Genomic DNA, 27086 nt, shown 5'->3' with positions numbered 1-27086 from the left:
TGGGCAGGCCTGTGACACTCCTGATGAATCATGTACCTTTTCCTCACTGACTAGTAGGACTTGGTGCCAGTTTTGTTCCTTATCAGATGGCAGTAGCAGAATGAAGAACATTGGGCTGATGAGGATATGGCCCTGTGTGGTTGGTGGGGTCTCCAAATGGAGACAGAGTAGGAATTGGGTTGCTCTCCCTTACTCAGGGAGGGAGTGTGTGTGCACTGAGGTGTGCAGCTCTCAGCAGAAGGCAGCCTTAGGTCCCCAACCTCATGGGAGTTTGAGTAGGTGCCTGGAGGATGTTGGTTGCTTATGCTGCAGACACAAGGATTTTGTATTGATTGACTGCACACTTGATGTAGGGACATGGCAGGTGGCATTGGGACCATGGTGGCCATGCTGTCCTTGTTGCATCCAAATCATTCTCTTTCAGCACACAGATCCAGTGCAGCAGGCACACTGGGAACCCCTGTGCCACACTTTGTGTGCTTGCTTTTTGGTGTCTTGTTTTAATATTTCTCTGCACTTTGAGTCTTGTTTTCTGTTACTTGAAGAGTGCGTTTCTCACCTCTTATTGTTGTCGCCACTGCCACTGCCACGGCCACCCCCACTTGATGATGATCATCATCATCACAGTCGTTCCATTTTAGCAGCTGTCTTCTTCACTTTCCTTTTTTGGGATTTTTGTTGACGCCCTGTGGCTGATGATGTTGACACTCAGCCTACTCTGGGTTTCCCTGGGATGTGGTTCTGGTGGTCTTTGTGTGCACAGTCCAGAGGATACTACTGTCATTGTTTGTCCCCAGCATCTTCTCTGGCTTCCTCCCACCTCACTCCAAGTGTTTGTTGTATTACCTTATCTTGTTTTAGTATTTCTATTTTTTGCTTGGTCATTTTTCTGGTTGGCATATAGTGTAGCAGGTAGTTTTTGCTGTACAGCTTTACGTTCTCAGTGAGTTGCAGGCACACACCTGCCCAGGAGCTATCTCAGATTTGCAGACAAAAAAATGCCTACATTTTAGAAGATCTCCCCTGCAGCTGAGTCTGTACCTTCTTTCTCCCCCAAGTATCTCCATCTCCTCTCTTTGCCCTTTCCTCTCCTCGACTGTGGGAACCTGGAAAGTCCCTCTTCTTTCTTTCTGCCTAGTCATTGGCCACTGGCATCTTTAAATAGATCAAAACCCATTTGGGGGCAAGGACCAATTACATCAAAGCATCAGAACCACTCCTCTACAACTTGGTGGTGAATTGTCTGTTCATATAAATCCAAGATGGATTCAGGTTCACACTTAAGAAGTAACTGTGGGGGGAGGATCTCCAGAGACATTTGGGCTTTGTTCTCATCCATTCAGATCCTAAAAGCTACCCTAGACACCTCTGTTGGTATAGTAAAAATTCCACTTAATCGCAGGCAGAATATCCTTAACCAATTCAGGAGTAGATGAGAGTTTTGGAAAATGTTTGGCAAATAGGAGTTATGCTTATGCAGAGTCTCACAAATGAGAGGTTGACTCCAGAATGAGTGAACTTCAAGCAAGGGCAGCTCAGGAAGGGGCAGGCTGCCAGCGTGGAGCACTCTAGGACCCTGACAGTAACAGAGAGAGGGTACTTCATGCACAAATTGGTAGAAGAGAGAACCAGTGCCCATTTCACAAGGGGCTGTGGCAAAAGCCATCTCCTGCCCTTGTTGGAGTATGAATCTGCACATTCATTCCACCCCAAGCTCCACTGATCTACGGATGACTGACTACTGTCCCCATCTCCAGACGCATTGCCCTGACTGTAGGACAGTTGGGGGAGGGGTCCTGTATTCATGTTGGTGGTGATGGAATGAGTGTACCTGTGATGGTGTGTCCTGGAGATGTGGCGGAATGAACGTGGGTACAGAGAAATCTGTGTGACACACCCATGGTTTAAGGCACAATAGCTACCTGCTATGAGCACGTGGATCTCAGAGGAGCACACTGCTGCTACCCACAGGATGAGGCTGCCTGTTGAGCTGTGGTAAGAAAAGAGAGAAACTGATAATCTCAAGCTGCTTGTGTGCCTGAAAAGTGCCAGAGTATTCTAGAGAGGGCTAAGCACATAAGCAAAAAAAAAAAAAAAAAAAAAAAAAAAAAAAGAATGGGTTTCTCACTCCTGGAAAGGCTTTGGGGTCTGGGAAGCTCCAGAGTGCACTGAGAACTGCTGCTGTCTGTGTGATTGTTGATGGGAACATATCATCACTGTTTTCCATCTGTGACACTGTAAGCCAGGCTTCTGTGCAGGTGGTTGGTACTGCCACAAGTTACTGGTTCTGAGTACCTGGTTCTCTAGCAGGACAGCACTGAGTTTCCTATTTAATCTATTTAAGTGAGTGTCTTCGTTACTTTTCTGTTGCTGTGATTAAACACCATGGCCAAGGCAAGTTATGGAAGAAAGAGTTGATTTTGGCTTACAGGGCAGAGGAATAAGGGTCCATCACAGCAGGATGGTGTAGTAGCAAGTAGCCGGCACGGCAGCAGGAAAGGTTAGTTGAGAATTAACACATCCAACTGCATGCACAAGCAGAGAGCAACCTGGAAGTTCTTTTAATCTCAAAGTTTGTTCCAGATGACATTCTTCCTCCATCACCGCTGCACTACATAAACCTCCCCAAACAGTGCTAAGAACTACTGGAGACCAAGTGTTTAACTACTGAGACTGGGGGACAGTTCTCATTCATACCCAAAGTGAGCCTTTGAAACCTCTTGGGATGCTGTGTGGGTCATTGGTAAGTCCTGAGTTTTCTCTGGACATTACACACATCTGCCTGGGACATCCTGACCATGTTGTTGTTGTTGTTGTTGTCGTCGTTGTTGCAGTTTGGGATTAGATAATCTATAGGACCCAGTGCTAACAGTCTCAGCTTCTCTAAAATCTTTCTCTAAAATCATTCCATTTTCAGGTGAAGGAAACAGTATCTTTTTATCTGAATGTTTGAACCAGTTGTGTCTTTTTGTTTTTACCAAGAAGTTCATACGTTACAGGCCATGGGCCAGAATGTGGACATTCTTTATTTATAATCCCAGTGTAGAGTAGCCGTAACTAGACAGGGCCATGGAGCTTTGTGAAGAAAGTATGGCAGGCCCTGAGGATGCTGACAGGGCCTGCTGCCCATTCCCCATCATCATAGCCTTCAGCATCTGATCTTCTGCACATGGGAAAGAATTATGTTCTCTGTAAGCCCCCCATCCCTCCCCTTCTTTCCCCTTCCCTTCTCTCTTTTTCAAGACACGGCTTCTCTGTCTTCTCCTGGAACTTGCTCTATGCACTAGGCTGGCCTTGAACTCAGAGACCCGCCTGCCTCTGCTTCCTGAGTGCTGGGATCAAAGGCATCACTACTGCCACCCGCCTGTGTAGTCTCTCTTAGCTTGTTCAGACTCAGCTTTTAGATTCATGAAGCACTTAACTGTTAGGACATATTTTATTCCTGTTAGAACACAGTGAAAGGGGACTTTATTACTTTCAAGCATGGAGTCTATTATGAAAGTAAATTATAAATGTGTCCCAACAAATTATGGGAAAAATCTGTAGTCTTTCAGTGTGTAAGCCATCTATCAGAAAATGACACATTTATAAAACATAATCGCCAAACCTTACAGCCCATATTTCATTTGCTGAGGACAAGAGGGCTTACTAAAATGCTTACTGTATAAGTAAGAGGAATCACAGTAAGTAGTTCATTTTCTTGCTTATAATTTATTTAAATTTTAATTAATAAAATTTAGATTTAAAGTAAGCATTTAATCAAAGCATTGATAGCATTTTATATGCATTTATTGTTTTTGACCATCTTGTCTTGGGTCTGCTTTTTTATCTAAGTGTAATGTGCATCTTCAGCTCTTCTGTAAGGTTCGTTTCAAGGGAGAATGGCAGACTTGTGCACATGGAGACTGTAGGAAGGTAGTGGCCAGAACTGTACTGTCAGCCATTATCTGCTAGCTAGAGAGCCATGTCAAAGGTGCACTGACAAAATTTGGACTTCCATAACAAAGATGGTCTCTGAAGACCTGAGCCCCATCTCCCAGCCTTTCATGGGGTTCAGTCTGAGAGCATGACAGCAAACATGTTTGGGTTGTACAGTCTTTGCCCTTGCGTGCCTTCACATAGATGAGAATGTTTATCAGCTAGCTTCTCCACTCTTCCTCCTCCTTCCTTGAGGTTCTACAGTGCTCTCCAATTGTCCCAGGATTGAATAGCAACAGATTTATATTCATGGCATTATCTGGGTGAACCATGTGTGTCTGCCTGCTTCTGCTTAGTACTGTAAAAGTGTGGTCTGTCTGTGGCTGTGTGAAGGTACAGTTTTATTTTTGCTGTATAATATTCAATAATCTAGTTTTGGGCTATCACAGAATATGCTGTTGGTCCTTGGTTTTTAATTAATATATATATATTTTTTAAGCTGGAGTCTCATGTAGCCTCCAAGACACTTTGTAGCTGAGGGAATTCTGGTCTTCTTGCTTCTACATCCCCAGTGCTGGGATTGAGGTCTGTGCCGTCATACCCAGTGTGTGTAGTGCTGGAGATCAGATTCTTGCTTTGTTCATGCTAGTCAACTGAACCACATCCCCGTTCCACGTCTGTCTTCATGGGCATGGCTGGAGAACAGGTTGGGTTTGTTCTGGAATGGCATTAGCGGGCATATTAGGGACTTATCAGGCTTTGTGTGTGTTGCATCATTTCCTGTCACCAGGGGATTTGTTTCCTGGGTGCTTGGCCCTTCACACTTTGAAGGTTGAGTGTGAAAGTTTTACCATGTCTCACTAATGCGTGTGCTTCTTTGCTTAGACATTTAGACATTTTGATGAGTTAGTCCTGCCTTGCAGTAGTTTTTTTTCCTGTTGTGATAGATGTAGAGTACCTGTATATGTTGACCGACTGTGTATAAACCTTTTTATAAAATTCCTATTTTTATCCTTTGTCCATTTTTTTTTCTCCCCCTTAAATAGGAGCTTGTCAGCTCTTGAGGCTTACAGGGATTGCTTTTGAGTTTTGGGTGTCAGTCTCTTGTTGAATGCTCTGTGGCAGGCTGCTTCTGCTATGTTGCCGTCTTTTTTCTCTTCTGCTGAGTCTGGATAAGTTGAAATTTTTTATTTTCTTTTTCCATTTTCTTTTCTTTGTCTTCCCTCCCTCCCTTCTTTCTTTATTCTTTCTTTTCCATAGAGAGTTCTCTAACTGCATGAAAATACTGGTCTTTGTGGTCTTTTGGACTGGTTCTGTAACCCATCTCCTGTTTTCATGATGTGTTGCTAGATGGGTCATGACCTAATCATTGTGTTTCAAAAAGATGTAAACATTGGGATTTAGGGTAGGATCTTGGCTATTATCAGATGACCTTGCTTGTATTGGTTTCATTCTAGAATATTATGTTCCTTGGCTTGTCCGAACATTAAAATGTCAGTGTTATAATAAATCAATATAATTGGGAGTGTAAATCTTTTTTTATCCTTTGTGTTTCTTTGTAAAATTTAATTTTTATTCATACAAAATTTCTGATTAAATTTTTATGGTGATTGCATAGACTACCAATTAATTGGGGAACATTGATGTCTGAACCATTGTTAGTCTTTGAATCCATATACATAGACTATTCTACTTATTTAAATCTTTTAACTTTACTTATATATATAATTTCATATTTTCTAGTACAAGTTTTACATCTTTTTCATGAATGTTACCTTTTCTAATTGTTACAACCCTCTGACTTCTCAGACTTGACTTAACAGACATTTTAACCATTCTTGTTGACTGTTGTGGGTTTTCTCTGCACACGGTGTACTGTGTGGGAATAGCGACCTCATCCTTCCAGTTCTTCTACTGTCTCGCTGCTCTGATGAGGGTCTCAGATAGCATTGTTTAGCTCTGGGGAGAGTAGTAGCATGCCCTTCCTCCCACTCAATCCTGCCGGACTCCACACTCTAGCCGCTCTTTCTTGTTGGTGTTATTAACTGTCTATTCCTCCTCCACCATCCACTGGGTGTGGTAAGGGACAGAACATGCCATTTTTGCTCACACCTCTTTTTGGTAGCTTCATAAAGATTTAAAAAAAATTCTAAAGATTTATAGTTTCTATGATTTTTGCTGATTGGAAGGTTTTTTATTGTTGTTGTTGTTGTTTTACTTAATTTGAAGTCAAGCCAGCTAGGATTTCAGAATTTGCAAGTTGCAGGAGGGAAGAACCCAGATAGCCCCAGCACACTAAGCCATAGTGCCACTTATTCTGTATGAAGCCAGAGTAGAAACAGAAAGAGATGTCTTTGTAAAGTTTGTGTCCTGTGTCAGTCAGACTGTACTTAGAATGGCCATGCCTGTCATGTTATCCTGAAGGTGCTTATAAATCAGAATTCCTCATCATCTCTGTCTCTTAGAGACATGGTATTTTCATTTGTGTGGTGCCTGGAGCACCCTGAGCCAATGGGCCGACACACACTCTTTTGATCTACCTTGGTCTGTCTGGTCCCACAGATCTATGTCAAATGGCTTACAGACTGGACTGCACATGGATTCTGGACCTGGCTCTTCACTCTTCTCATTTCTAGTTATCGTGTGTGTGTGTGTGTGTGTGTGTGTGTGTGTGTGTGTGTGTCTGTGTGTGTCTGTCTGTCTTTCTGTTTCTGTCTCTCTCTCTCTCTCTCTCAAACAAAATGTAGCAGCACTAGGGACACTAGGGAGTGACTGACTGTCTTTTGGCCAAGAAGGAACTCCAGAGACTGCTGTGTGGCTCAGGGTCTCCGACTCTAGAGGCAGTACTGAGCTAGCTTGTGCTGTCCTAACAGCCTTTTAGGACCTCAGGAGATTCTGCCCTGATCAGGACCATGGACTCTGCGTCTCTCATGGAAGGTGAGCCTATTTGAAAGCTCTGCTTGTAACAGAACTCCAGTTACATGGTGCTGAGGCTAATTTTCACCATGCCTTTGGCAGTGCGTTAAAAAACAACAGCAGCAGCAGCAGCAACAACCCTAAGCCAGCAAACAGTGATAATATGGTTGCAGATGAACCTGCCTGCAACAGTTCATAAGTAGATTTTAGGCATTTCAGTATATGGAAAAGGTGATGTGGATGGAGCAAGAATAGCGGAGTGTTCATGATTATTAAAGTTGTTGCCTTGGGTTTGTTGCTGTTTGTGTTGCTTTATATTTGTGTCTGATTCTACAACATAAGAGCTTTTCTTCAGCAGGAGAAAGCCTCTGTGGAAACTCTACAAGAATCTTAGGTTTAAATTTACCTTTTAGATATTTTTCTACTGAATTTATTTGGGTTTTTTTTTTATTGGTTGATTGATTGATTGATTGATTGATTGATTGATTAAGAAAGGGTCACACTATGTAGCTCATGCTGGCCTGGAACTGGCTATGCAAACTAGACTGGCCTTGAACTCACGGAGATCTCCCTCTACCTCCTAAATGCTAGAATTAAAGTCAAGCACACCTACCAACACTGAATCAAGACTATCTTTTCTAACATAGGGATTCAGTGCTGAGAATTTCCCTCTGGGCACTGCAGATTTTGTTACCTTGTGTCTCCATTTTCATTCATTGCAAAGTGCTTTCTAATTTTCTTCATTCCTGAAGTGTTGTTGTTTGTTTGAGACAGGGTTCCATGTAGCTCAGATTGCACTTAGACTCCTTATGTAGTCGAGAATGACCTTGAACTGCTGATTCTCCTGCCTCCACATACCAGTGCAGGGATTTCAGCTATGCGGTCCACTGAAGAGCATTATTTAGTTTACAAAAGTTTTGGCTACCCTCCCCTCTCCTTTCTTTCTTTCTTTTTTCTCTTTCTCCCTCTTTCTTACTTTACTTTTTTTTTTTTTTTTTTTTTCCTTTTCAAGACAGGGTTCTGCTGTGTATCCTACCCGTCCTGGAACTCTTCTGTAGACCATTCGGGCCTTGAACTCAGAAATTCGCCTCCCTCTGCCAAGTGCTGGGATTAAAGGGGTGAACTACCACTACCTGCCAAATTTTGGTGTTTTAAAATTTCTTTCTACAACTGATTTTTAACTTAATTCCAGTTTAGTAAAATAAATTTATTTTTCAACTTGAGGTCTTTTAAGCTTAATGGTACTTTGTTTTTAGTGCCTGGCACCTGCTGCTTTTGTACACTGTTGCTTATGTGCCACTGAGTCGTGTGTGTGTGTGTGTGTGTGTGTGTGTGTGTGTGTGTGTGTGTGTTTTCTGGTACCCTGCTAGTTTTCTGCTTGCTGTTGTGCCAGTCCTTGAGAACAAGCATTGAGATCTCAGCTGTAATGGTAGATGTGCCCATTTCCTTCATGCTTTTCTTAGTTTTGTAGTGTGAAGCACAGTTTCATTTGCTCTCCAACTGACTGATCTCTCTGCCATTAGAAATTGGGCCTCTGCAGCCTGGGTGATAACTTGACTCTAAAGTTTATTTGGTCAGATGCTTATGTCACTTTCACAGCTCGTTCTTGTTTAATGTTTGTGTAGTAGTTACTTTTATCATTGTAAACAAATGGTTCACAGAGACAAGGAAGTGCCTATGATTTCTGAGGGTTCAGTTGATCATGGTGGGGAGGGTATGGTAGAGCAGACCAAGTCAAGTCCTAGTGGGCTAGGAGGTAGAGAAAGATGGGTTGCTGGTGTTGGGCTGGCGATTCTATTTCCCTCTTTCATTCTCTGGGCCCCTCAACCTATTGGATGGTGGTTTCTCTGCTCACCGTGGCACTGAATGCTCATTGCTAATAGGAAGGCCCTCACAGACATACCAGGGCAGTTCCACATCATCTCTTGTGGGATTCTGAATGGAGTCAGTTGGACAGTGGAGCATAATCTCCAGGGTTTGTGTGATAGATCTTTCTCCATCTGTAGTTTATTTGTAATTTCACAGTCAGGTGTAGCTCTCTGAAGGAATATATTGTGTAGTCTTGACATCATTGGCATTGTGTGAGTATTACACAGGCTAAGATGACCACCACAATGTCACATTGTTATCCTCTTTAGTGGGGCCACTGCTGTATTTGCTGTATGTAGTCTGTTGTTGACTTGAAAGTCATTATGATTATGTGGCAGGTGCCTTTACTAAAAATGTGTCCTTGTAGGTAGCACATTGCTGGGCCTCTGTTGCTTGGCAAACACTGGTATTACGTAAAATAAGTGACCGTCTGTCTCTAGACCATTTCTAGTCCTACCTCATGGTGGTTCTTTCTATCTGGTACAAAAGAAAATACTCTTTTATTAGCACATCTGACAAGCTCTGCCCTTCATGGAGACAATTTGACAAGGTCACAGGCAAAAGTAGGCTCAGTTGTCCTTGATTACCAAACTAGAAGTGTTTTCCCTTCATCCTGTTATTTAAATTGTTGTCACTGTTTTAAAAAATCTTACAATTCTGCATTATTAGACTTTTATGTTAGGACTATTTAGGGTGTTTCTGAACTATGGTATATATATATATATTTATATATATATATATATATTTTTTTTTTTCTTACTGTGCATTTCTGTAGTATGTTGCTCATGAACGTCATTCTTCTCCTAAGCCCTGATATTTTAGTGTTCATTTCTGGCAAGTATGAGTCTTCCCAGAACATTGTATTGTGCCACAATACAAATTCCTGGGTTCTGTTACAAGACAGACTCATCCCCATCAGTGCTTCTTAGAGAGCTTGCTGGAAGCCTTGGGTGGGAGCTGCAACGCTGGGAAACTGACATCCTGTGTGTGTATGTATGTATGTATATATATATATATATATGATAGTCCTCATCTGGGGCCTGCCTCCAGAATCCCTAGGATGCTACCTCATAACATGATTCCTGGTTTAGAAGAAGAAAGCTTTTTAGAAGTTTGGCTAGAATGATCATCAGGAAGAGGGTGAGGCTAGATGAAGGCTCACAGTGCAGTAGTGGAGAACACTGTTTAAAGCTTACTTAAATGACATCAAGACCACAATGAAGAAAACTGCACTGGCTGGTGTTGTGTGTCAATTTGACACAAGCTAGAAGTCATCAGAGAGAAAGGAGCCTCAGTTGAAGAAATGTCTCTGTGAGATCCAGCTGTAAGGCATTTCTCAGCTAATGATCCAGACCAGTATGGGAGGTGCTATCCCTGAGCTGGTGATTCTAGGTTCTATAAAAAGCAGGCTGAACAAGTCATGAGGAGCAAGCCAGTGAGCAGCATCCTCCATGGCCTCTGCATCAGCTCCTGCCTCCAGGCTCCTGCCCTGCCTGAGTTCCTGTCCTGACTTCCTTTGATGATAGATTGTGATCTGTAAGTATAAGTCAAATAAATCCTTCTCCCCAACTTGATTTTTGGTCATGGTGTTTTGCTGCAACCATAAAAACTTGACTAAGACAATGATACTTTGGAAGATCTCATCAGTCATGTGCAGAATGTACCAGAGAGGCCGCCTGGGAATGCAGAATAAACAACAGATGTGTCTGAGGCAAGAGGGGTAGGATCTGTGGCGAGAGTCCAGCCAACAGTATAGAATCTTCCAAGAAGCCAGAATGAGTTGAATAAAAATAATCAAAAGTGACTGAGCACTCTTCCAGAGCAGGAAGAGGGAGGCATATTCAAAGGGTCTTGCTGTGAGCAAAATCAATCAAGAGACATGCAGTGGCACACTGTCTGACAATATTTTAAGTTTCCAGACTAAGGCATGGAACCATGTAGGCAGAAGAAAATGATAGTCGCTGTACCCAGCCCCAAAAGTTACATACACAGGAACTCTGCAGAAGGCAGTCTTAGGATATTCCATGGTGCCAAGGGAACAGTGTTAGAGGGTGGATGGTTGTGGCCTGAGACTTTTATACCTAGCCAAGCTGCATGAAAGTCACAGGGTTTGCAGACTTGTGCCACCTGCATTCCTTTCAGGAAGTGAGTGGTGTCCTGGTGGAGAGCAGTACAGGCTCTGACTCAGGAAAAAAGTCATCGTGTCCTTGGGTGCACATCAGTTGACATAAAGGTGAGGGTCACAGAGTTGTAAGCAATAATGTGAAGCTGGAAACCACCTTGACCAACCCACCTTCAGAGAGCAGCCCTTGACGTGACACTGATTAGTTGCCAAATGGCTAGGGATTATAGTTGACTTGCTTAATAAAACGATTCGAAGACTGCACGGTAGTGGATGCCTTTAATTCCAGCACTCAGGAGACAGGCAGGGCAGTCTCTTTGAGTTCAGGACCATCTTGGTGTAAATAGTGAGACAGTCTTAGAAACAAACAAACAAACAAACAAACAAACAAACAAACAAAACCAAAACAAAAACCAGACAACAAAAAGATTCATCACATTCTTGAAGGGATGAAATAGATGCCCCAGCAGGCACTGGAGCCATAGTCAGTGTCTTAGTCAGGGTTTCTATTTCTGCACAAACATGACCAAGAGGCAAGTTGGGGAGGAAAGGGTTTATTCAGCTTACACTTCCACATTGCTGTTCATCACCGAAGGAAGTCAGGACTGGAACTCAAGCAGGTCAGGAAGCAGGAGCTGATGCAAAGGCCATGGAGGGATGTCACTTACTGACTTGCTTCCCCTGGCTTGCTCAGCTTTCTTATAGAACCCAGGTCTACCAGCACAGGGATGGCACCACCCACAATGGGCTGGGCCCTCCCCCCTTGATCACTAGTTGAGAAAATGCATTACAGCTGGATTTCACGGAGGCATTTCCCCAGCTGAGGCTTCTTTCTCCGTGATAACTCCAGCTTGTGTCAAGTTGACACAAAACCAGCCTGTATAGTCAGGTAGTCTTGGGTTGACATTCATTGGCTTGTCTGAAGTGACTGGGTTGTGGGGATTCTGGAGAATCTATTCTGTCCATGGGTCTCATATTACCAGGGCTTTTGATGGTGCATTGAAACCTGCAGTCTTCCCAAACCTTGTGTAGGTCAGGGAATCCTCCAAAAGATTTACCAAGTGATATGTAGTAACCAAGAACGACTGCTGTGGGTAGGATGTTATTTGGGCAAAAGGCAGAGGAAGATGACAGTAGGGGAGATCTGAGTTTGAATGTTGCCAAGCACCTGCCTCTTGGGAGGGGCTATCCCAGGTAGCTTTGAGATCTTCTGCATGGATATGCATTCCTTAAAAACCTGGAAATGTGTAGTTATAAAGATGGGCACATGGGGGATAATTTTTGGCACTCAAGTGGGGGAGCAGAATTTGAACCAAGTTTTGTGGTAGCAACTGTGTTCTGGGAAGTCTGGATGGGCGATTCTTAATGAAAAGGCAAGGCAAGAGTGCTTTTTTTTTTTTTTTTCCTGTGTACTTCACAAAATAGTGTAGCTTGGAATATCTCTGTGTCAATGGCAGGATTCTACTATACTACTTCCTCCCAAAAGCTGATGGTGGGGAGGTTTCTAGAAGGGTATTTGGTATGTCTAAATCAGACTTTCAACTGAGGTTGATTTTGGCCCCCCAAGACATTTCTGGCTATTATAATGGGGGATGCTACTGGCATCTTGTTGAGCAGAGGTCAGGGATACTGCTGCCTGTCTTGTCATTCGTGGAATGGCTCTGCGGCCCAGCCACTAGGTAACTATTTTATGATGTCAGTAGTGCAGTGGTGAAGAGGAACACTGTTCATAGCTGGTTGTTTTTTTTTTTTTTTTTTTTCCTCACATGATTTACAACAGACCTCAGTGGTTCATGTTGATCAAAATGGCTTAGTATGAATTGCTTTTTCCAATTCCTGGGTTTATAAAGAAAGAAAAGAGTGAAAACTAGAGCTTATTTCTTAGGTAGATTGTAGTATTCATATTTCAACTGAGGGCTCCTTTCTTCTCTGACCATGCAGGTTCATCTCTGCAAGGCCAGGTGACAACTTCTGCTCTTCTTGTGGATTACTTGTTTTACAAGACGCTGCCAGTGAGACTTCGAGTTTGTGCACCTGGGACCTGGGCCTCCTCAATTTCATACCTGCATGTACACGTGGAAATTTGGAGCGTGTTGGAGTTACTATTTACCTGAACATCTTGAGCCATTTTGAACTTAAGGCACTGACGCTGCTAGCAATGAGCTCCCAAAGCCATCCAGGTAAGGCCTGCAACTTCGGTTACTAGCATTCTCTTTTGCAGATGCTGTCTCTGCTTGTTCCGTTTCAGATTTTGCTTTCCTGTAGCAGTTGCTGTTGGTTTGTAGCATCAGCAAGTGCTCAGTATCTGTGGATTCTTGTCTTTTGGTTCAAAGGGCTGATAAAGACCTCTCAAGAATTGTCTGCCCAACCCAATGGCAGGACGTTTCTTTGAAGCCAGAAAAAAGAATTGTTTTTGAGTAGGTGATGGAAAATACCATTAGGTAACTTGTAGAGTAAGATTCTTGTCAGGTTAAATGAGGAACAGTGATGCTGTGATGATCCTGGGTGGGATGAAACCTTGGTTCTACACAGCCTTCCCAGTGTCCTTGGTTTGCTTTCTTTGGTGCCATATTAAGCATTCACAAGCCTTTCTGCTTGTCAACAGCCCATTTGGGACTGCTGGGACAAAGGACTCATCCAAGGTCATAGACCCAGAAGGGTAGAACAGGATTAGAAACTGCATGCTTGGGCCTTAGCAAATACATAAGGGACTTGGCCTTAGAATGTAGCAAAGCATGAACCAGGTTAAGTGTAGAGAGTCTTGCCTGGCTCACCTTAAGATGTGGGCCCCCTGTAGAGCCCTTGGCTGTTTTTGGCTGCTTCTAGTGCCTTGTGTAGTCTCTAGGGCTTTAGGCGTAGTGATTGTCCTGGGTATACACAGGAGTCTGGACTGATGCTAGGATGGATGCTTGAGGCAGGATATTGTCAGCCTGCCTCTGAGCCTACTCCATTGGGTAGAGGTAGAGGCTTAGGATCTAGGCCATTTCCTCTAGGATTGCCTGAAACAGAATGGTCACACATACTTCTGGGGCATATCTGAGCGTTTCAGAGGGCAGAGTTCCAGGGTTTAGTTAGGTAGGAGGACTTTATTGATTCAGTTGTTTATGAATTGATTGGTGTAAAGAAATTGTTTATGGTTGATTGCAGGAAAAAATTAAGCTGTGTAGACTGAAATGTCTACAATAGATACTGATATGTAGGTATGTGAGATGGACACGTGTGTATGAACATGCAGAGAGATACATGTGCCCACATCTGTACATGAAGTCATGTGTAAATATCTTTGATGTCAGTGTGCATATAAAGCTAACATTCTTCTGACAGTTTGTGTGTTTTTATGCGATTAAGGCATTGTTCATGGTGGCTCCAAGTTGACATTACACAATTACTATGACTGTATTATGAACAGTACTACAAGTGTCCCCACTTCTGATAACTTCTGAGAAGAAACTAAAGCTGGGCCAGCAGACACACAGGATTAAACTTTCTTTAGGGTGACTGTGAAATTGTTCCAGAAAGTTGTCAAACTGAACTTTGTAATTGCAGTGTATAAGGAGGTGTAGTTTCCTACTCCTTCACCACTTTGGTGCTAGGTAGAAACTGTTTTACTTCTGCTACTATGCTGGAAAAAAAAATGACTATGTTTTTTTTTGCTGTTTAAATGGTGCACATACTCTGTGATCTGACACAAATACAATCAGATCTTGTACACACTACCCAGGCATTTGAGGAAAAGCATGCTCTTGTTATGTTGTTGATGTGAAGAAGTCTGCACGTATATCTTACTATTGTATTTAAAATGTGACCTAATTCAGGAATATTTGTACCTTCTCTCTACATATCTATTAACTCAATTGAGTTTTTAGGTCATGATGACCTCTACTCTTTGCTTGATTTCTGAGAAAAGTAAAGTTTTCTATTGTAGTTATGATTTTGGTATAGTCTTTTAACATTATTAATAATTTTCTCTATATATTTCAATGTTTCCCTTTAGTGCTTAATTCAAAATTAATGACTATTCTTTTGGTTAATAAGGTCTCTTACTAGATTACATTGTTTAGTTTGTTCTGTAAAATACTTGCCTGTTTTTGGCTAATGGGTTTTGTTCTAGTTACTTATCTTTGAGTTTTCCCAGCCATCTCCTTTAATCCTTATCTCCATAAATGGGGACAGCTAGATTCTGACTTTTCTCCTCAGAGTCTTTGCCCTTTATGTAGGAAATTTTACTCATTGTTGTTCATTTCTTTCTGTCTGTCTGTCTCTGTGTTTTTTCTGTCTGTCTCTCCCTCATTATCTTCCTGCTTTCTTTTCTTTGTTGAGTGTCAGACTTGGGGCTCCTTGCATACTAGGCAAATGCTCCACCACTGGGGGGGGGGGCGCTCTTTCTCTCATGTTAGGTTGTGTGCCTCTGTGTCTTCTTAAAGTGGATCATGTAGAGCTGCTTTGTGCTGAGACCATTTTTTTCCCTTGCATTAACTCTGACTGGGCTGTTTGTTCAGGGTCTGAAGCTTGCTCAGACTCTTGCCTCTCTAGCCTTTCTGGTCTTCTACAGATTGTATTCTACAGCCATATAACAGGTGCCTTCCACATGGCGTACCATAGCTTTGAATGGCCAAGAGGGAAGCTGGTTGTGTGCCTAGGCCATAGGTCCTTACTAGTGACACATAGACTTGCTTGATGGCCCTGTGGTTTCAGATGACTCCTCCAGGCTTTCCCTATTGTTAGACATTGCTTCAAATCCTTCCACAGTTTATTTATATTTTGAATTTAGTGGATTTTAGGAAAAGAGTGAATAGTCAATTAACTAATGCACTATTTTTTAACAGTGGAGAGTTTTAGTATTGGGGGTTAAGCCTGAAGTCTTGCACAGTTAATTATAGCTTCTTTCAGAGAGCTCCCCAACTTTTAGCTTGCTGTCTGGAACAGAAAATTTCTGACTATGTTGGGACAAAGCTAGGGAACAGGATAGTTATGCTGGTCCTTGTCACTAACCCTTAGTTATCTGTCTTCCTTACTCTGTGACCCCAGTGTCTTCCCTCTGGCCCCATGCCCTAGCCTGCCTGGCTCACTCTCGCCTGCTCCTGTGTGGCCTGGTGCAGTACTGGTGGCACATCAGGCCCTGGTGGAGCTCTGTGGCCTTTGGGTCCTCTCACATTGGCAGGGCAGCTTGGCTTTGGCCTGGAGATGAAGTGGCCTTTTTATTTGCTGTGTATAACTCCTCTCTCCTCTGTTTTCCTTTAAACTCCCTGTGGTGCTGGGTGAGGCCTGCGTTATGATTTTATTGCTCTTCTTTCTGGACTTTGCTAGAGCCAGGCCCTGGGTTTCTGACGTAAAAGCCTCCTAACTGTTGAGATTTATTGCTCTAAATAACTGTTTCCAGTACCGTGAGCAGCCTGAGGAAAGGGCTTGGGTTGGTTCAGCCTGTGAGGACTCTGTGGAAAGAGTCTCTGAATGGTGCTCATGGTGAAGCTCTCTCTGTTGAGATGTGCCCAGGCAGGCTGTGGTGAACTCAGCTCTTAGACCTCTGCCTGTGAGGCAGGTCCCCTGGAAATAGCCGTGGAAGGACAGATGGGTCCACTGGAAGAACAAGCAGCCATTCTTTCTTTCCTGTCCCCTTTCACTTCCAATGATTACTCTGTCCTTCTTGGTGCTAAAGTGGACCTAGATATTGGTAACTGGCTGGCTACCAGGGGATCCTCATCTGACATGACATTGTATCTCCAGTGTATTTGAACATCCTTGTGGAAGGTTTCTGTTCAGAGAAAGTAGGTATCTTCTAGGAGGCATCTGTGCTAACCCAGCCGATGGCCCCAGGTAGGAAGCCAGACATAGCCAGGATCCTTCTTTCTGTTTTTTATCTGTTTTTTCTAATCTATCCCTGGGTCTCAGTGAGAAGTTTGGTTAGTGTTGGGTTACAAATAAAGTAACCACTTTGAGGGAAGCATGTGTAATTCAAGATCAGTGCTTTAATTTGGCCATTCTATGGTTTAATAATATTCTGTCTGAAACATCACATAGGAGCTGAAGGTTGTTTCAACATAACACAATGACTAGAGCTGTTCTCTGGGCCTGGACTGAGTTGAAATACTCCAGCTCTGTGCTCTAAGTCCTTACACCCCACCCACGCCAAGCCCCACAGGGTCTCTCTGTGAAGTTCTCGTTGGCCTGGATCTTACTATATAGACCAGGCTGGCCTTGAATTCACAGAGATCTGCTTGCTTCTTGCCTCTGAGTGCTGAGATTAAAGGTGCATACCTGGTCCTAGCCTTCACATGTATGATCTTGAGTCTTACTTATTTTAACCAGTTTGGTTGCCAAGGTTATTATACAGTAATGAAGATATTAAATGGTAATGAGATTGTATCATAAAGAAATGATTTTATAGCTTTTACATTGTGCTTTGCAATGTGTATGTTTGAGGGATACTGCCCGGCAGGGTAGATAATGAATTTTGTGGGCTATGGTGCATACAGATGTAGATTCTGGGTAGCTGGTAGCAAGTGGGTTGTAAGAGACACTGTAGACCATCCTGATGTCCGACAGGTATGTAGGCAGTTAGGGGGTAGCCAGCCAGCAGCTGGCCTAGGGGTATCAGTAAGGAGAAGCCTTGTGTAGCAAGCAATACTCAGCCAGAGAGGAGCAGCTTCATGCAGATCTGGGAGGGAACAGGAGGGGGCACCATGTGGTAGCCACTCTGAGGTTATGGACAGTGGGGAGCAAGACGGAGCTGGTCAAGGTGATGGAGAAGTGACCGTTTCTTTTGTGCATACATCAGGTTCTCAGGAGAAGGACGTGAGGTACCTCAGACAGTGGACCAGAGTCAGGTGGGAGTGTGTTAACCCTGGGAGTGCTTCCGTCTGCTTTCTGAAGGAAAGGCTTCCAGAATGCTTCCTGTGCTTCGTGCTGCCTCCTGCCCAGCTCCTAGCACATGTGTCTTGCTGGCGTCTAACCAGCACCACCCCACTAGCGTGCACAGCTCTCAAGTTGTCACCACCCTGGCTTCTCCATGCCGTGATTATCTGGGATCTTAATCAGTCAAGATTTGTTCTGGAAATCATGTAGACATAAGGACTTATTTTTCAACCTATTTTTTTTTTTCAATCTTCAAATTGTGTTTTGTCTTTTAAAAATCACGAATACTCTGTCACTGGGAAGAGCTCAGAATATTCACTGTCAATGGTGTGCTGATGGTTTGTTTTGGCAATTTTCTGAAAATTCTTACACGGTTTAGGGAGCATTTGCATTTGTGTCCTTCTTTCAAAGCCCCCATTGTAGAAATGCAAATTTTTGAGTTCTGAGATGCTGAATGTTAGATGATTAATGATATTGAAATTTAAGAATGAACTCCTGGTATGTATTTGACACAGAAAACTCAATACTCGAATCATTAGGAGCCATTGAGCACAGCTTGGTGCTGGAACAGAAAGGCCATAATTGCAGCGCCTGGCGGTGGGGGTAGGTCGTATGTGGACAGGTGTGCAGATGCAGACCGCCTCTAGAGCTGGTCTATGCAAGGCCCAAAGCTGCTCCAGCTAAAGAACTGGGTCTGTTTAACCGTAGGTGTTTAAAACTTATAGTGATCATAAATCAGCATTGATTACTTGCTTACTCCAAGTCAAACACCGCTGTGCTTTTGAGGGACCGGAGTGAATAGCAAGTTCATTCTGAATTGTGCTTTCCAGTCTTTACATTTGTGAGGCATGGTAACCTTGTGAAGTGAGCTGGAACACCACCGTTCCATTGTGTGGGTAAGAAAACCAGTATTGCCTGCCATCAAATAATTGCCTTAGTTGAGTAGGACAGTGCTTCAAAGGTTAGCCAGGAACTGGAATTTATCATCTACACATGCTTCTCTGTGGACAGCAGGGTGCTTTGGGCTCAGATAAGTCTAGTCATTCTCAACATGCCAAGCAGGCAGGGATTGGCATTTGAGGGTTGCAGGCTCCTTGGGAATGGAGTGATTTTTGCCATGAGAAGGAATAGGCAGACCGTAGAAGCTCCCTGAAGAGCTGTATGCATTTAATGAAGATGTTCCCCCTGAAGGCCTGCATTGGCTAAGTCTGAAGAGCAGGGCATGATTCTTGCTGCCTGGGCTACATGGCCTGGTAAAGAGGCAATGCTCAGAATGGAGGGAGAGAGTTGGGCTTGTTGTTGCAATCTGTGTGGCCATGATCTTGTCGTCTAGATAAAGAGGTTCTGTGAGACCTTACTGCCCTTTGTACCCTCCTCTGCTGTACACAGTGTTACCTGAGCCATCATGGCTCAACTGTCCTGGAACTTGTGTTGGCCCTACATGTGCTGCATTTTAGGTAAGGTTCAAACCTTCTCTGAGCTCTCTTTGCTTGTCCTGCAATGCTGAGCTGAAGGAACTGAGTGGGTGCCTGGTGAACTGTGCTAATTTGGGGGTTTGGGCGAAACTTAGTGCTTCACCTTAGCACCTCTCTGTCTGCTCTGAGAACTTTAAGAAATGGACACTCTGAGGAAACAGTAATGATCAAAACAGAAATGAAATGAGACAGTAGGCTCACTCAGGGTTTAAGAAAGCACTGCTCAGTATTTCGGCCATTCCTAACTCTTGGTGTTACCTTATACTTGGAAAAGAAACTTATTTATAAGTGATGTTTGTGTGTTTTATACATAAACCTTGTGGCTTATTTACATATTTTTAAAAAATCGCATCAGATAGCATTTGTAAAGAACTATGAAGTTGTTTAAAGTCTCTTGGTGTCCTTATTTAGTGGTCAATGAACAGGATGAATTGGTTTTCATATTGTGACATTCTTGTAAGACCTAAGTCAGCTCTGACTTTGTATTTCCTTTAGATGGTGGGATTGGTTATTGTCCAGTCATGTCCACCCTTGATGACCGAAATTGGGATGGACAGGTATGTGTGAGTTTGTGTGTGTGTGTGTGTACATGCATGTGAGTGTATGTCAAGGCCTGTACTTGTGTCATCCTCAGAAGCTGCCTACCTTGTGTTTTTGACACAAGGTCTCTCACTGAGACCTATGGCTTGCTGGTATGACACTCTTGGTCCTGCCTGGCCAGGGATTCTCAGGTATCCTGTCTCCATTTCCCCAGTGCTGGGACTGCAGATGCCTGTCTGTCACTATGCCTTGCTTTTTATGTGGCTGTTGGAGATGAAACTCAGGTCCTCATGCATGCACTGCAGGGACTTTACTGACTGAGCTCTTGCTCAGCTTCATTTTGTTTTGTTTTAAGAACTACTCTTTGTATTATGGTGGTTTAGGTCCAGTGTCTTTGTTCCTTCCTGCTGCTATAATAAAACCCCTTTGATGATAGGACTTAGTTTACAGAAACTTGCGGTACCTTTTGAGGTCAGAAGGCTAAGATCAGGATGCCAGTGACTGTCTGGTAAGGGCTTCCCTGGCCTCTGCATCGTCCTACCCTGTTTTGTGATGGCACCAGGAGTTCCTCCCTATTGAAGGGCCTCAATACACCCATCCTCTCTTCAACTTTTCCCTGTGGCTCACTTCTTACTGCTGCTACACTGGGTGGAGAACAGCAACATTTCGGCCTTCACAGAAGGTGTTGAAGCCTCACCTGGAAGAGCAGCAGGCCCAGCTTTGATTAGCTTGTAGTCACAGCTGGTGTGCTCCTCTTACATTCTCCCAGGAAATCTCTTGGTGAAAGTGGACTTCAATTAGAGCCCTGTTTCTCAGTGGCTTGTTTTCTCAAAAGACCTCACTATTGGCAATATTGGTGTTCTGAGAAAACTGTGGGGTTACAGTTTTTAATGCACATAGTCTTTTAGTGGAAGCCCCTCCTTCCCATAGCCAATCAGCAGCATGATGCAGACTTCTTGATTCTCCTTTTTAAAAAAGATTTATCTATCTATCTATTTATCTACTTAATGTATGTGAATACACTGTTGCTCTATTCAGACACACCAGAAGAAGATATTGGATCCTATTACAGATAGTGAGGATCAAACTCTGATCCATGTACTAAAACCGCTAGTCCCTAAATGTACTAACCTTGGGATTAATTCCATTGCTAGGAATTGAACTCAGGACCTGTAGGAGCAGTGAGTGCTCTTAACCACTGAGCCATCTCTTCAGCCGAGACTCCTTATTTTTATCTTCACATGGAGCCATTCCTTGTCAGAGACTGACAGTCTTTAAACCCATGCCTCGCTCCCAGATCTGTCTGTACTCTACCTTGCTGCTTGCAGCTTATAACCTGGTCAAGTGCAGTGGCTACATGATCATGAGTAGCATCTTGTAAACATCCCATGGTGAATAGGAATGTCAGGGTTGGGTCATGTCCATTTGCAAGGCAGTAGCTGACTCAGTGCAACTGAGGTTCACGGACTAGTTGGCACATACTGGCATGAGAATGCAGCCCATGACTGCCTTTAGCTAGGAGATCTTGAAGCCTGTATTCTGGGTGCTTGCCGGAGCTGTCTTGTGTAATTGATAAAAGCTGGGAGCCTGGCAGCTCTGTGCTGTCTCCATGCAAAGGTTTTTATCAGGCAATAAGGTGTTGGGGTAGCTGACACACAGACATGCGTACAGTGGGAGGGCTTTCCTTGGGTAGGAATGGACAGACATTTCAAAGTATTTGATTTAGTATATTCATTTTGGGTGACCTTGTTTATTTGTTTGAGGCTGTCCTGAAACTTACCATATGGCCCAGGCTAGTCTTGAACTCAAGATCTTACTGCCTCAATCACAGAGTGCCTGGGTTACAGGCATGCACTGGGGAGTACATTCGTCTTAAGGCACTGCCTAAAATGACCTACGTTGATAATATTTTCACTAATGCTGTCTATAAAGCCAAGCTCTACATTTTCTACTTTTAGACCTTTTATAGTTTTCACAAGTCACTCTTAGATTTAGGGTACCTTCTCTTAGTAGCTTGTCTGAATACCTTCAAAGTGAGTTTCATACACATCTGGCCGAAAACAAAGATTTTGCCACTTGGGAAACTAGCCTGAGCTCCTGATAGATCTCAGCACTGGGGCAAGAGCTTCAGGGCTTGTGCTAGGCCCTTGTTGATGCTGCTGATGTTTCTTCCCTGATTGCGGACTTGGAAATGTTGGTGTTGCCTTCATTCTTAATGTGGATGCTCCTAGAGACCAGGGATTGGCAGAGCTCAGAGTTCATTGAATGCTATAGTCTTTGCTGATTCTAAACTGTGTCTTAGTCCCCACGATGACTGCAGTAGATTTAGGGGCTCACCTTAGAAAAATAACACAACTTCCAAATTTGTTCTATTTTATGTAGTGAACATACAACATTTGACCTCCCTCCCTCCCTCCCTCCCTCCTTTCTTTTCTGTTCCTGAGACAAGGTTTCTCTGTGTCTCTCTAGTTGCCTTGGAACTCATTCTGTAAACCAGGTTGGCCTCAAACGCAGAGATTTGGCTGCCCCTATCTCCTAAATGCTGGGATTAAAGGTGTGTGCCATCACTGCCCAAAAGAACATTTGGATATAAAGCCCCTTTTAGATTTAAAATACCAACCATGAATAAGTGTGGATTTAGCCTTTTGGTTTATACCATTGAGCCCTGGGCAGGGGTCAGTGAACCACAGAGGTTACTGGACTTTACAGAGGGGATTAGAGGGATTTTTAGGGTTCTGATTGAAGGTTTGTAGAGGAGAGTGGTAGGCAGAAGTGGATGCTGCCATGCTGTGCAGAGGAAGCCATGGAGGCCATGGAGAGGAAGTTCATTCACTTCTAGGAATGTGGCATCTTTGCACTGCCAGGAAGGTGTACTGGGAGGTGTCAGAAGCAATGTGTTTCTAAGCTTGAGATAAGGCATGGCCCACGCCAACTGGAACTGTTTTCACTGTGCCCTTCTTGGACCCTTGTCTCTTCTGTGAGCAGTCTCAGTGCCAGGTTAGCAGGTGGGCTTGTATTGTACTACTGCCAGGCAGGTCCTCCAGGCTGTGGATGTGGCCTGGTCTTCCTCAAGTCTCTCCCGTTCTTTTTCTCTGTCCCTACTGAAGGTGGAACAATGTACGGAAACAGGCTAGTATTGCTAGCCTCATTCATAGCTTGTCCCCAGCCTGGCCTGGGTCCAGTCATCATGTATTCCACAGGGGCCTGGCCTGCAGACCTCAGCGGAAGCCAGTTGTCTTGTCTGCTCCTCTGTTCCTGGAAAGCCTTGCCACACACAGCCAGGGCTGCTCTGGGTGTATCCAGTCTTCACTGCTGCTGCTTGTTTGGGAGCTATTGGCTCTGGTCAGATATGTGGATGTGCTGTTAATTTGTCCTCATTTTTGGAAGGAAATTGGTGGCTCAGAGGAAAGAAAGAGCTGTAGAATGTCAAACCCAGCAGTGGCTGTCTGACATGGCTGTCCAATGTGGCTGCTAATCACCACAATATGAAATGAAGACAGAAGTGTTTGGTTTCCCTGCTGGCCAGGTTTACACCATATTTTAGTGACTCTTTGGAGTCCTGATCCTTCCCTGTAAGGAGAAATTTTGTAGTGGTCACTAGAATTGCCAAATTTTTCTATGACTGGAACTTCCCTGGTTAAACTAGTGATAAAGGAGTCCCTGTGTCCATATGGACTTAGTGCTCATGTGAGCTTCTGGTGTATCCTTCCCAGCCCAGAAAGATAAGTTTGCTGGGGAAGACAGTAGAGTCTCTAGGTGTAGCCTCATGGTGATAGCCACATATTCAGAGATTGCTTGCTATTTCTGCCACACTCCCTGGGTGCTGCTCTCCTGATAACCAGCTATCTGTCAACCATTGTAGAACAGAGAACATGTGCTAGTTCTAGGCCTGACTCTTAGATTCATGGGATGAGAAGCACACGTCATGCCATGGTCTTCCTGTGGAACCACACCAAAGTGTCAGATACTAGAAGTGGTGTTTCTACTATACCTTCCAGCCCCTCCCATCTGCTGAGGGTATGGAAAAGTGGCGCTCCTGGATGGGATTCCTGGATAGGAAACCAGGGAAAATGTAGCAAATCCAAGAAAAATCTTGTCTTATCAGTGTTGGTTCCTCCATCCTGGCTATGCACCATGATCTACTAAGAATCTGTCTCCAAAACTGAAGTACATTAACAGGTGCTCTTTCAGGAGTGGTCATTTACCCACTCTGGGGATGCCAGCGTTTTAGTGCTTGCTCTGGCCCTTTATGCTTGCATGTGATGTCACCTGTCTTAACAAGGCTTCCTTGGTGGGAGCTGAGTTTGTTTTTGGTCTTTATATGTTGTTGTTGAAAACTCTGAAGCCTACAAGTTCCCATGAGGGCTTTCTCTTGGCAGATGCCAGCATGGAGACAGGTGTGCAGCCTCAGTGGGAGCCCAGGAAAGGAGATTCCCCTGGATCTGTTCTGCAGACAGAGTAGTGAGCAGTGTGTATCTGCTCTGCGGCACCCACCTTCCTTGCTTGGGGGTCTTCCTTCCCTTTTCCTGTCTCAAGTTATATTAAGTCATACAGTATCTGCTCTTTTCTGTCTGGGCCCTTTCAAGAATGTGTTTGCAGGATGGATACGACAGTGGGTTCATTTCCATGGGTGTATAATGTTTCACTGGATGCATTAACCCAAGTTATGTTTTTACTATTTCTGCTCTTTGCATGGTTTCCACTTGGAGTTCTGTTTGCTGCTGCCATAAGTTGTGTGTACAGGTGATCTGGGCAGAATTGCCTGCGACAGTGCTCTGTCTGTCCGACATGCACTCTCCTGTATTCTGTGCTGTCTTATCTTCACTGTTGTTGCTGAATCAAGTCTCCTGTGTTACTAAAGATGCTGATCACTTTCATGTGGACGACTGGCCACATGTGGGCGGTAGGGAAGTTCCTGGATGGAGATTCAGAAAACCAATTTGTCTTTCTTTTTCTTTATTGGTCATTCTTATTGCTATTTCTTGACAATCCTGCGGGTTGCCTTTCTCTGTTTCTAGTGTTTTATTTAACAGATGCTTTTAATTTTAATGTACACGTTATTTCACTTGTTTTATTTGTGACTGTCCAAAGAACTTGAGGATACTCTGTATAATTTTTACTAGAAATATGACTACTTTATCAGTCATAAATCAATGAGGATTTTTTAAAGGAGGGCATGAAGAGGGGATTAGACACTTCACTTTAGGATTTGGTTACATCACTGGAGTACTGAAGGTTAATGTTTTCTCTTTCACTGTGCAATGCCAGTCAAGTCTCTGTGGTTAGGTTTGGTTCTAGATTATTCTGACCAATTGCTCTACTGACCTGTGCGAACAAAGCCATCTCAGTCAATTATAGATTTCTTAACTAGTTGTGCTGGGTTGTGAGTTTTCTCTAAACGTCTAATGCCCTTTTTAGTTACCCGTGCAGTCTCTGTATTAGAATTCTGTTGACTTTCATATACAATAACTTTTATTTCCAATTTTCCAACCATGGAGTGTGATATATGTTTCTGTTTATTTAAGTCTTTAATGTCCATTTTGTATTTCTCATAGCTGAGATTTTCTTTTTTTTCTTTTGATTTCTGGTTTTTTTTTTTTTTTTTTTTTTTTTTTTTTTTTTTTTTTTGCTGTTGTGTTTTCTAATTCAGTTTGTGATGCTTAGAAATACAGTTAGTTTTTGTATAGTCATCTCGTCACCTGACATCACAGAACTTGTCTTTGACATTCGTTCATTTATAGATTCTTTCAGGTTTTAGAAAAGTGCACACTTATCTGGATGGTGACTGTTGTGGGTGTGGAGTTGTAGACTGTCTTGCTGTGTGATCTGTGACCTCCAGTAAGAAGCTCAGCAATGCTGTATTGTGGGCATCTGGGTCTTCAGCCAGAAGGAAAACTCCCAGATTGTCATTATCAGTGTGACATTTGCTACAGGTTTTGTGTAAATGGTCTGTCAGGATAAGGGTGTTCTCATCTGTTTTCAGTGTGCCAGGAATCTTCTCATCAGGGGGTGTTAAGACCTTAGGTTGAACCTCGTGAACCACAGATACTCAATCTTTCAGTTTGTAAAGTTAAAAGTTTCATTTGGTTTGGCTTAATATATTAGACTTTCTTTCCTTTTATTTGATTAATGTGATAAAATTTCTCAATTGACTTTTTCTAATGTTAATATAGTCTTACATTTCTGTAACTTTATAATATACACATAGTCGCCAAACTTGTTTGTTTGTTTATTGGTTTTTGAAGACAAGGTTTTTCCTGTGTTGCCTTGGCTGTCCTGGAACTCACTCTGTAAACAAGGCTGGCCTCAAACATAGAGATCTATGTGCTTCTGCCTACCAAGTGCTAAGATTAAAGGTGTGTGCTACCTATCACTGCCCAACTAAACTTTTAAATTTTGATGTTAATCTAATGCTTAAAGTATGATAAAGTTGTATTCTTTCTTAATTCCAGTATTGGCAAAGATTATTGGTAGAGTCAGACTGCTTTGGGGAACCACATATGTTTCCTGTGTAACCCCGCCTCACAGTCTTCTAGCACTTGAAACAGTGTAACAATCCATTCTGTTTTGCTAATGGAACAAAAATCAAGCGATTGATTGTATTCGGCCTGTAGGCCATAGAGTGCCGGTCAAGCTGTCTCAAGACTTCACGAAGGCATTATTCCTGAAATGTTGGGAAGAGCTTCCAGGTTAACTGTCTCTTGTGCCTTAATGTGATAGGACTCTTTATGGGATGTTTTATGTCTTCTTGCATGAGCTTATTCGATCTCTTCTACATTGTATTATCCAGGGGTTGTCATTTTCTCACCTCTTCCTTCCCTGTGTTGCTTATTTCTTCTTTTCATTGGACTAATAAATATTTGGGTTAATATTTGTAAAGATCTGAGCTCAGTTTCTTTAGTTCAGTTGCTGGGTATTGTTTGTTTGTTTGTTTACTGATTGTGAACTATTCAGACCATTGTATTTTTCACACGTTATTGCTTTGTAGTCAAGGCTTAGAATTTATGGCTTTAGCTAGATTGTAAACTTTTTTTTATACCATTTGCTTTGTAATTTAGTGAACAGTAGTACCCAATTTCTTATGATATGTCCTTTGATCCATGGGTTATTTGGAAACAGTTATGAATTTCCTCAATTTTTGCTCTTGTTGGGCCTGTCTTTCAAGTGTTTCCCAAGTTCAGCTCCATAACATTTCAGTCAGGTTTGATAACCAAGCTGCTCAGATCTGTGGCCTGGCCAGTGTTGGCTCCGCTGTGACTGTGGATGGGAGGCATTTCCTTTTAGTCTGTCAGGATTTGCTTTTTGTGTATGGAGGTATTTTAAGCTGTATAAATTGGGAGCCTTACACTTTGGTGTTAGAATAGTCGTCGTTGTCTTTTTATGCCCCCCTCCCC

At 43.1% G+C, this 27086-nt stretch overlaps 1 protein-coding gene across 3 annotated transcripts in view; it reads left to right on the top strand.

Moving 5' to 3' along the window:
- Nucleotides 1-27086, top strand: part of HDAC4 (histone deacetylase 4) — a 234540-nt gene that overhangs the window by 18287 nt on the left and 189167 nt on the right. For all 3 annotated transcript variants that reach the window (XM_080933234.1, XM_080933233.1, XM_080933232.1), the window contains exon 2: nucleotides 12767-13005. In XM_080933234.1, the coding sequence (XP_080789360.1) occupies nucleotides 12984-13005 (22 nt within the window). In that variant the 5' untranslated portion in view covers nucleotides 12767-12983. The remainder of the gene's footprint in view (nucleotides 1-12766; nucleotides 13006-27086) is intronic.

This window comes from Micromys minutus (assembly GCF_963924665.1).
Source record: "Micromys minutus genome assembly, chromosome: 19".
In the NCBI taxonomy this organism is placed as follows: domain Eukaryota; kingdom Metazoa; phylum Chordata; class Mammalia; order Rodentia; family Muridae; genus Micromys; species Micromys minutus.
Note: the sequence above shows the minus strand (reverse complement) of the source record. Positions and strands in the feature narration are given on the sequence as shown.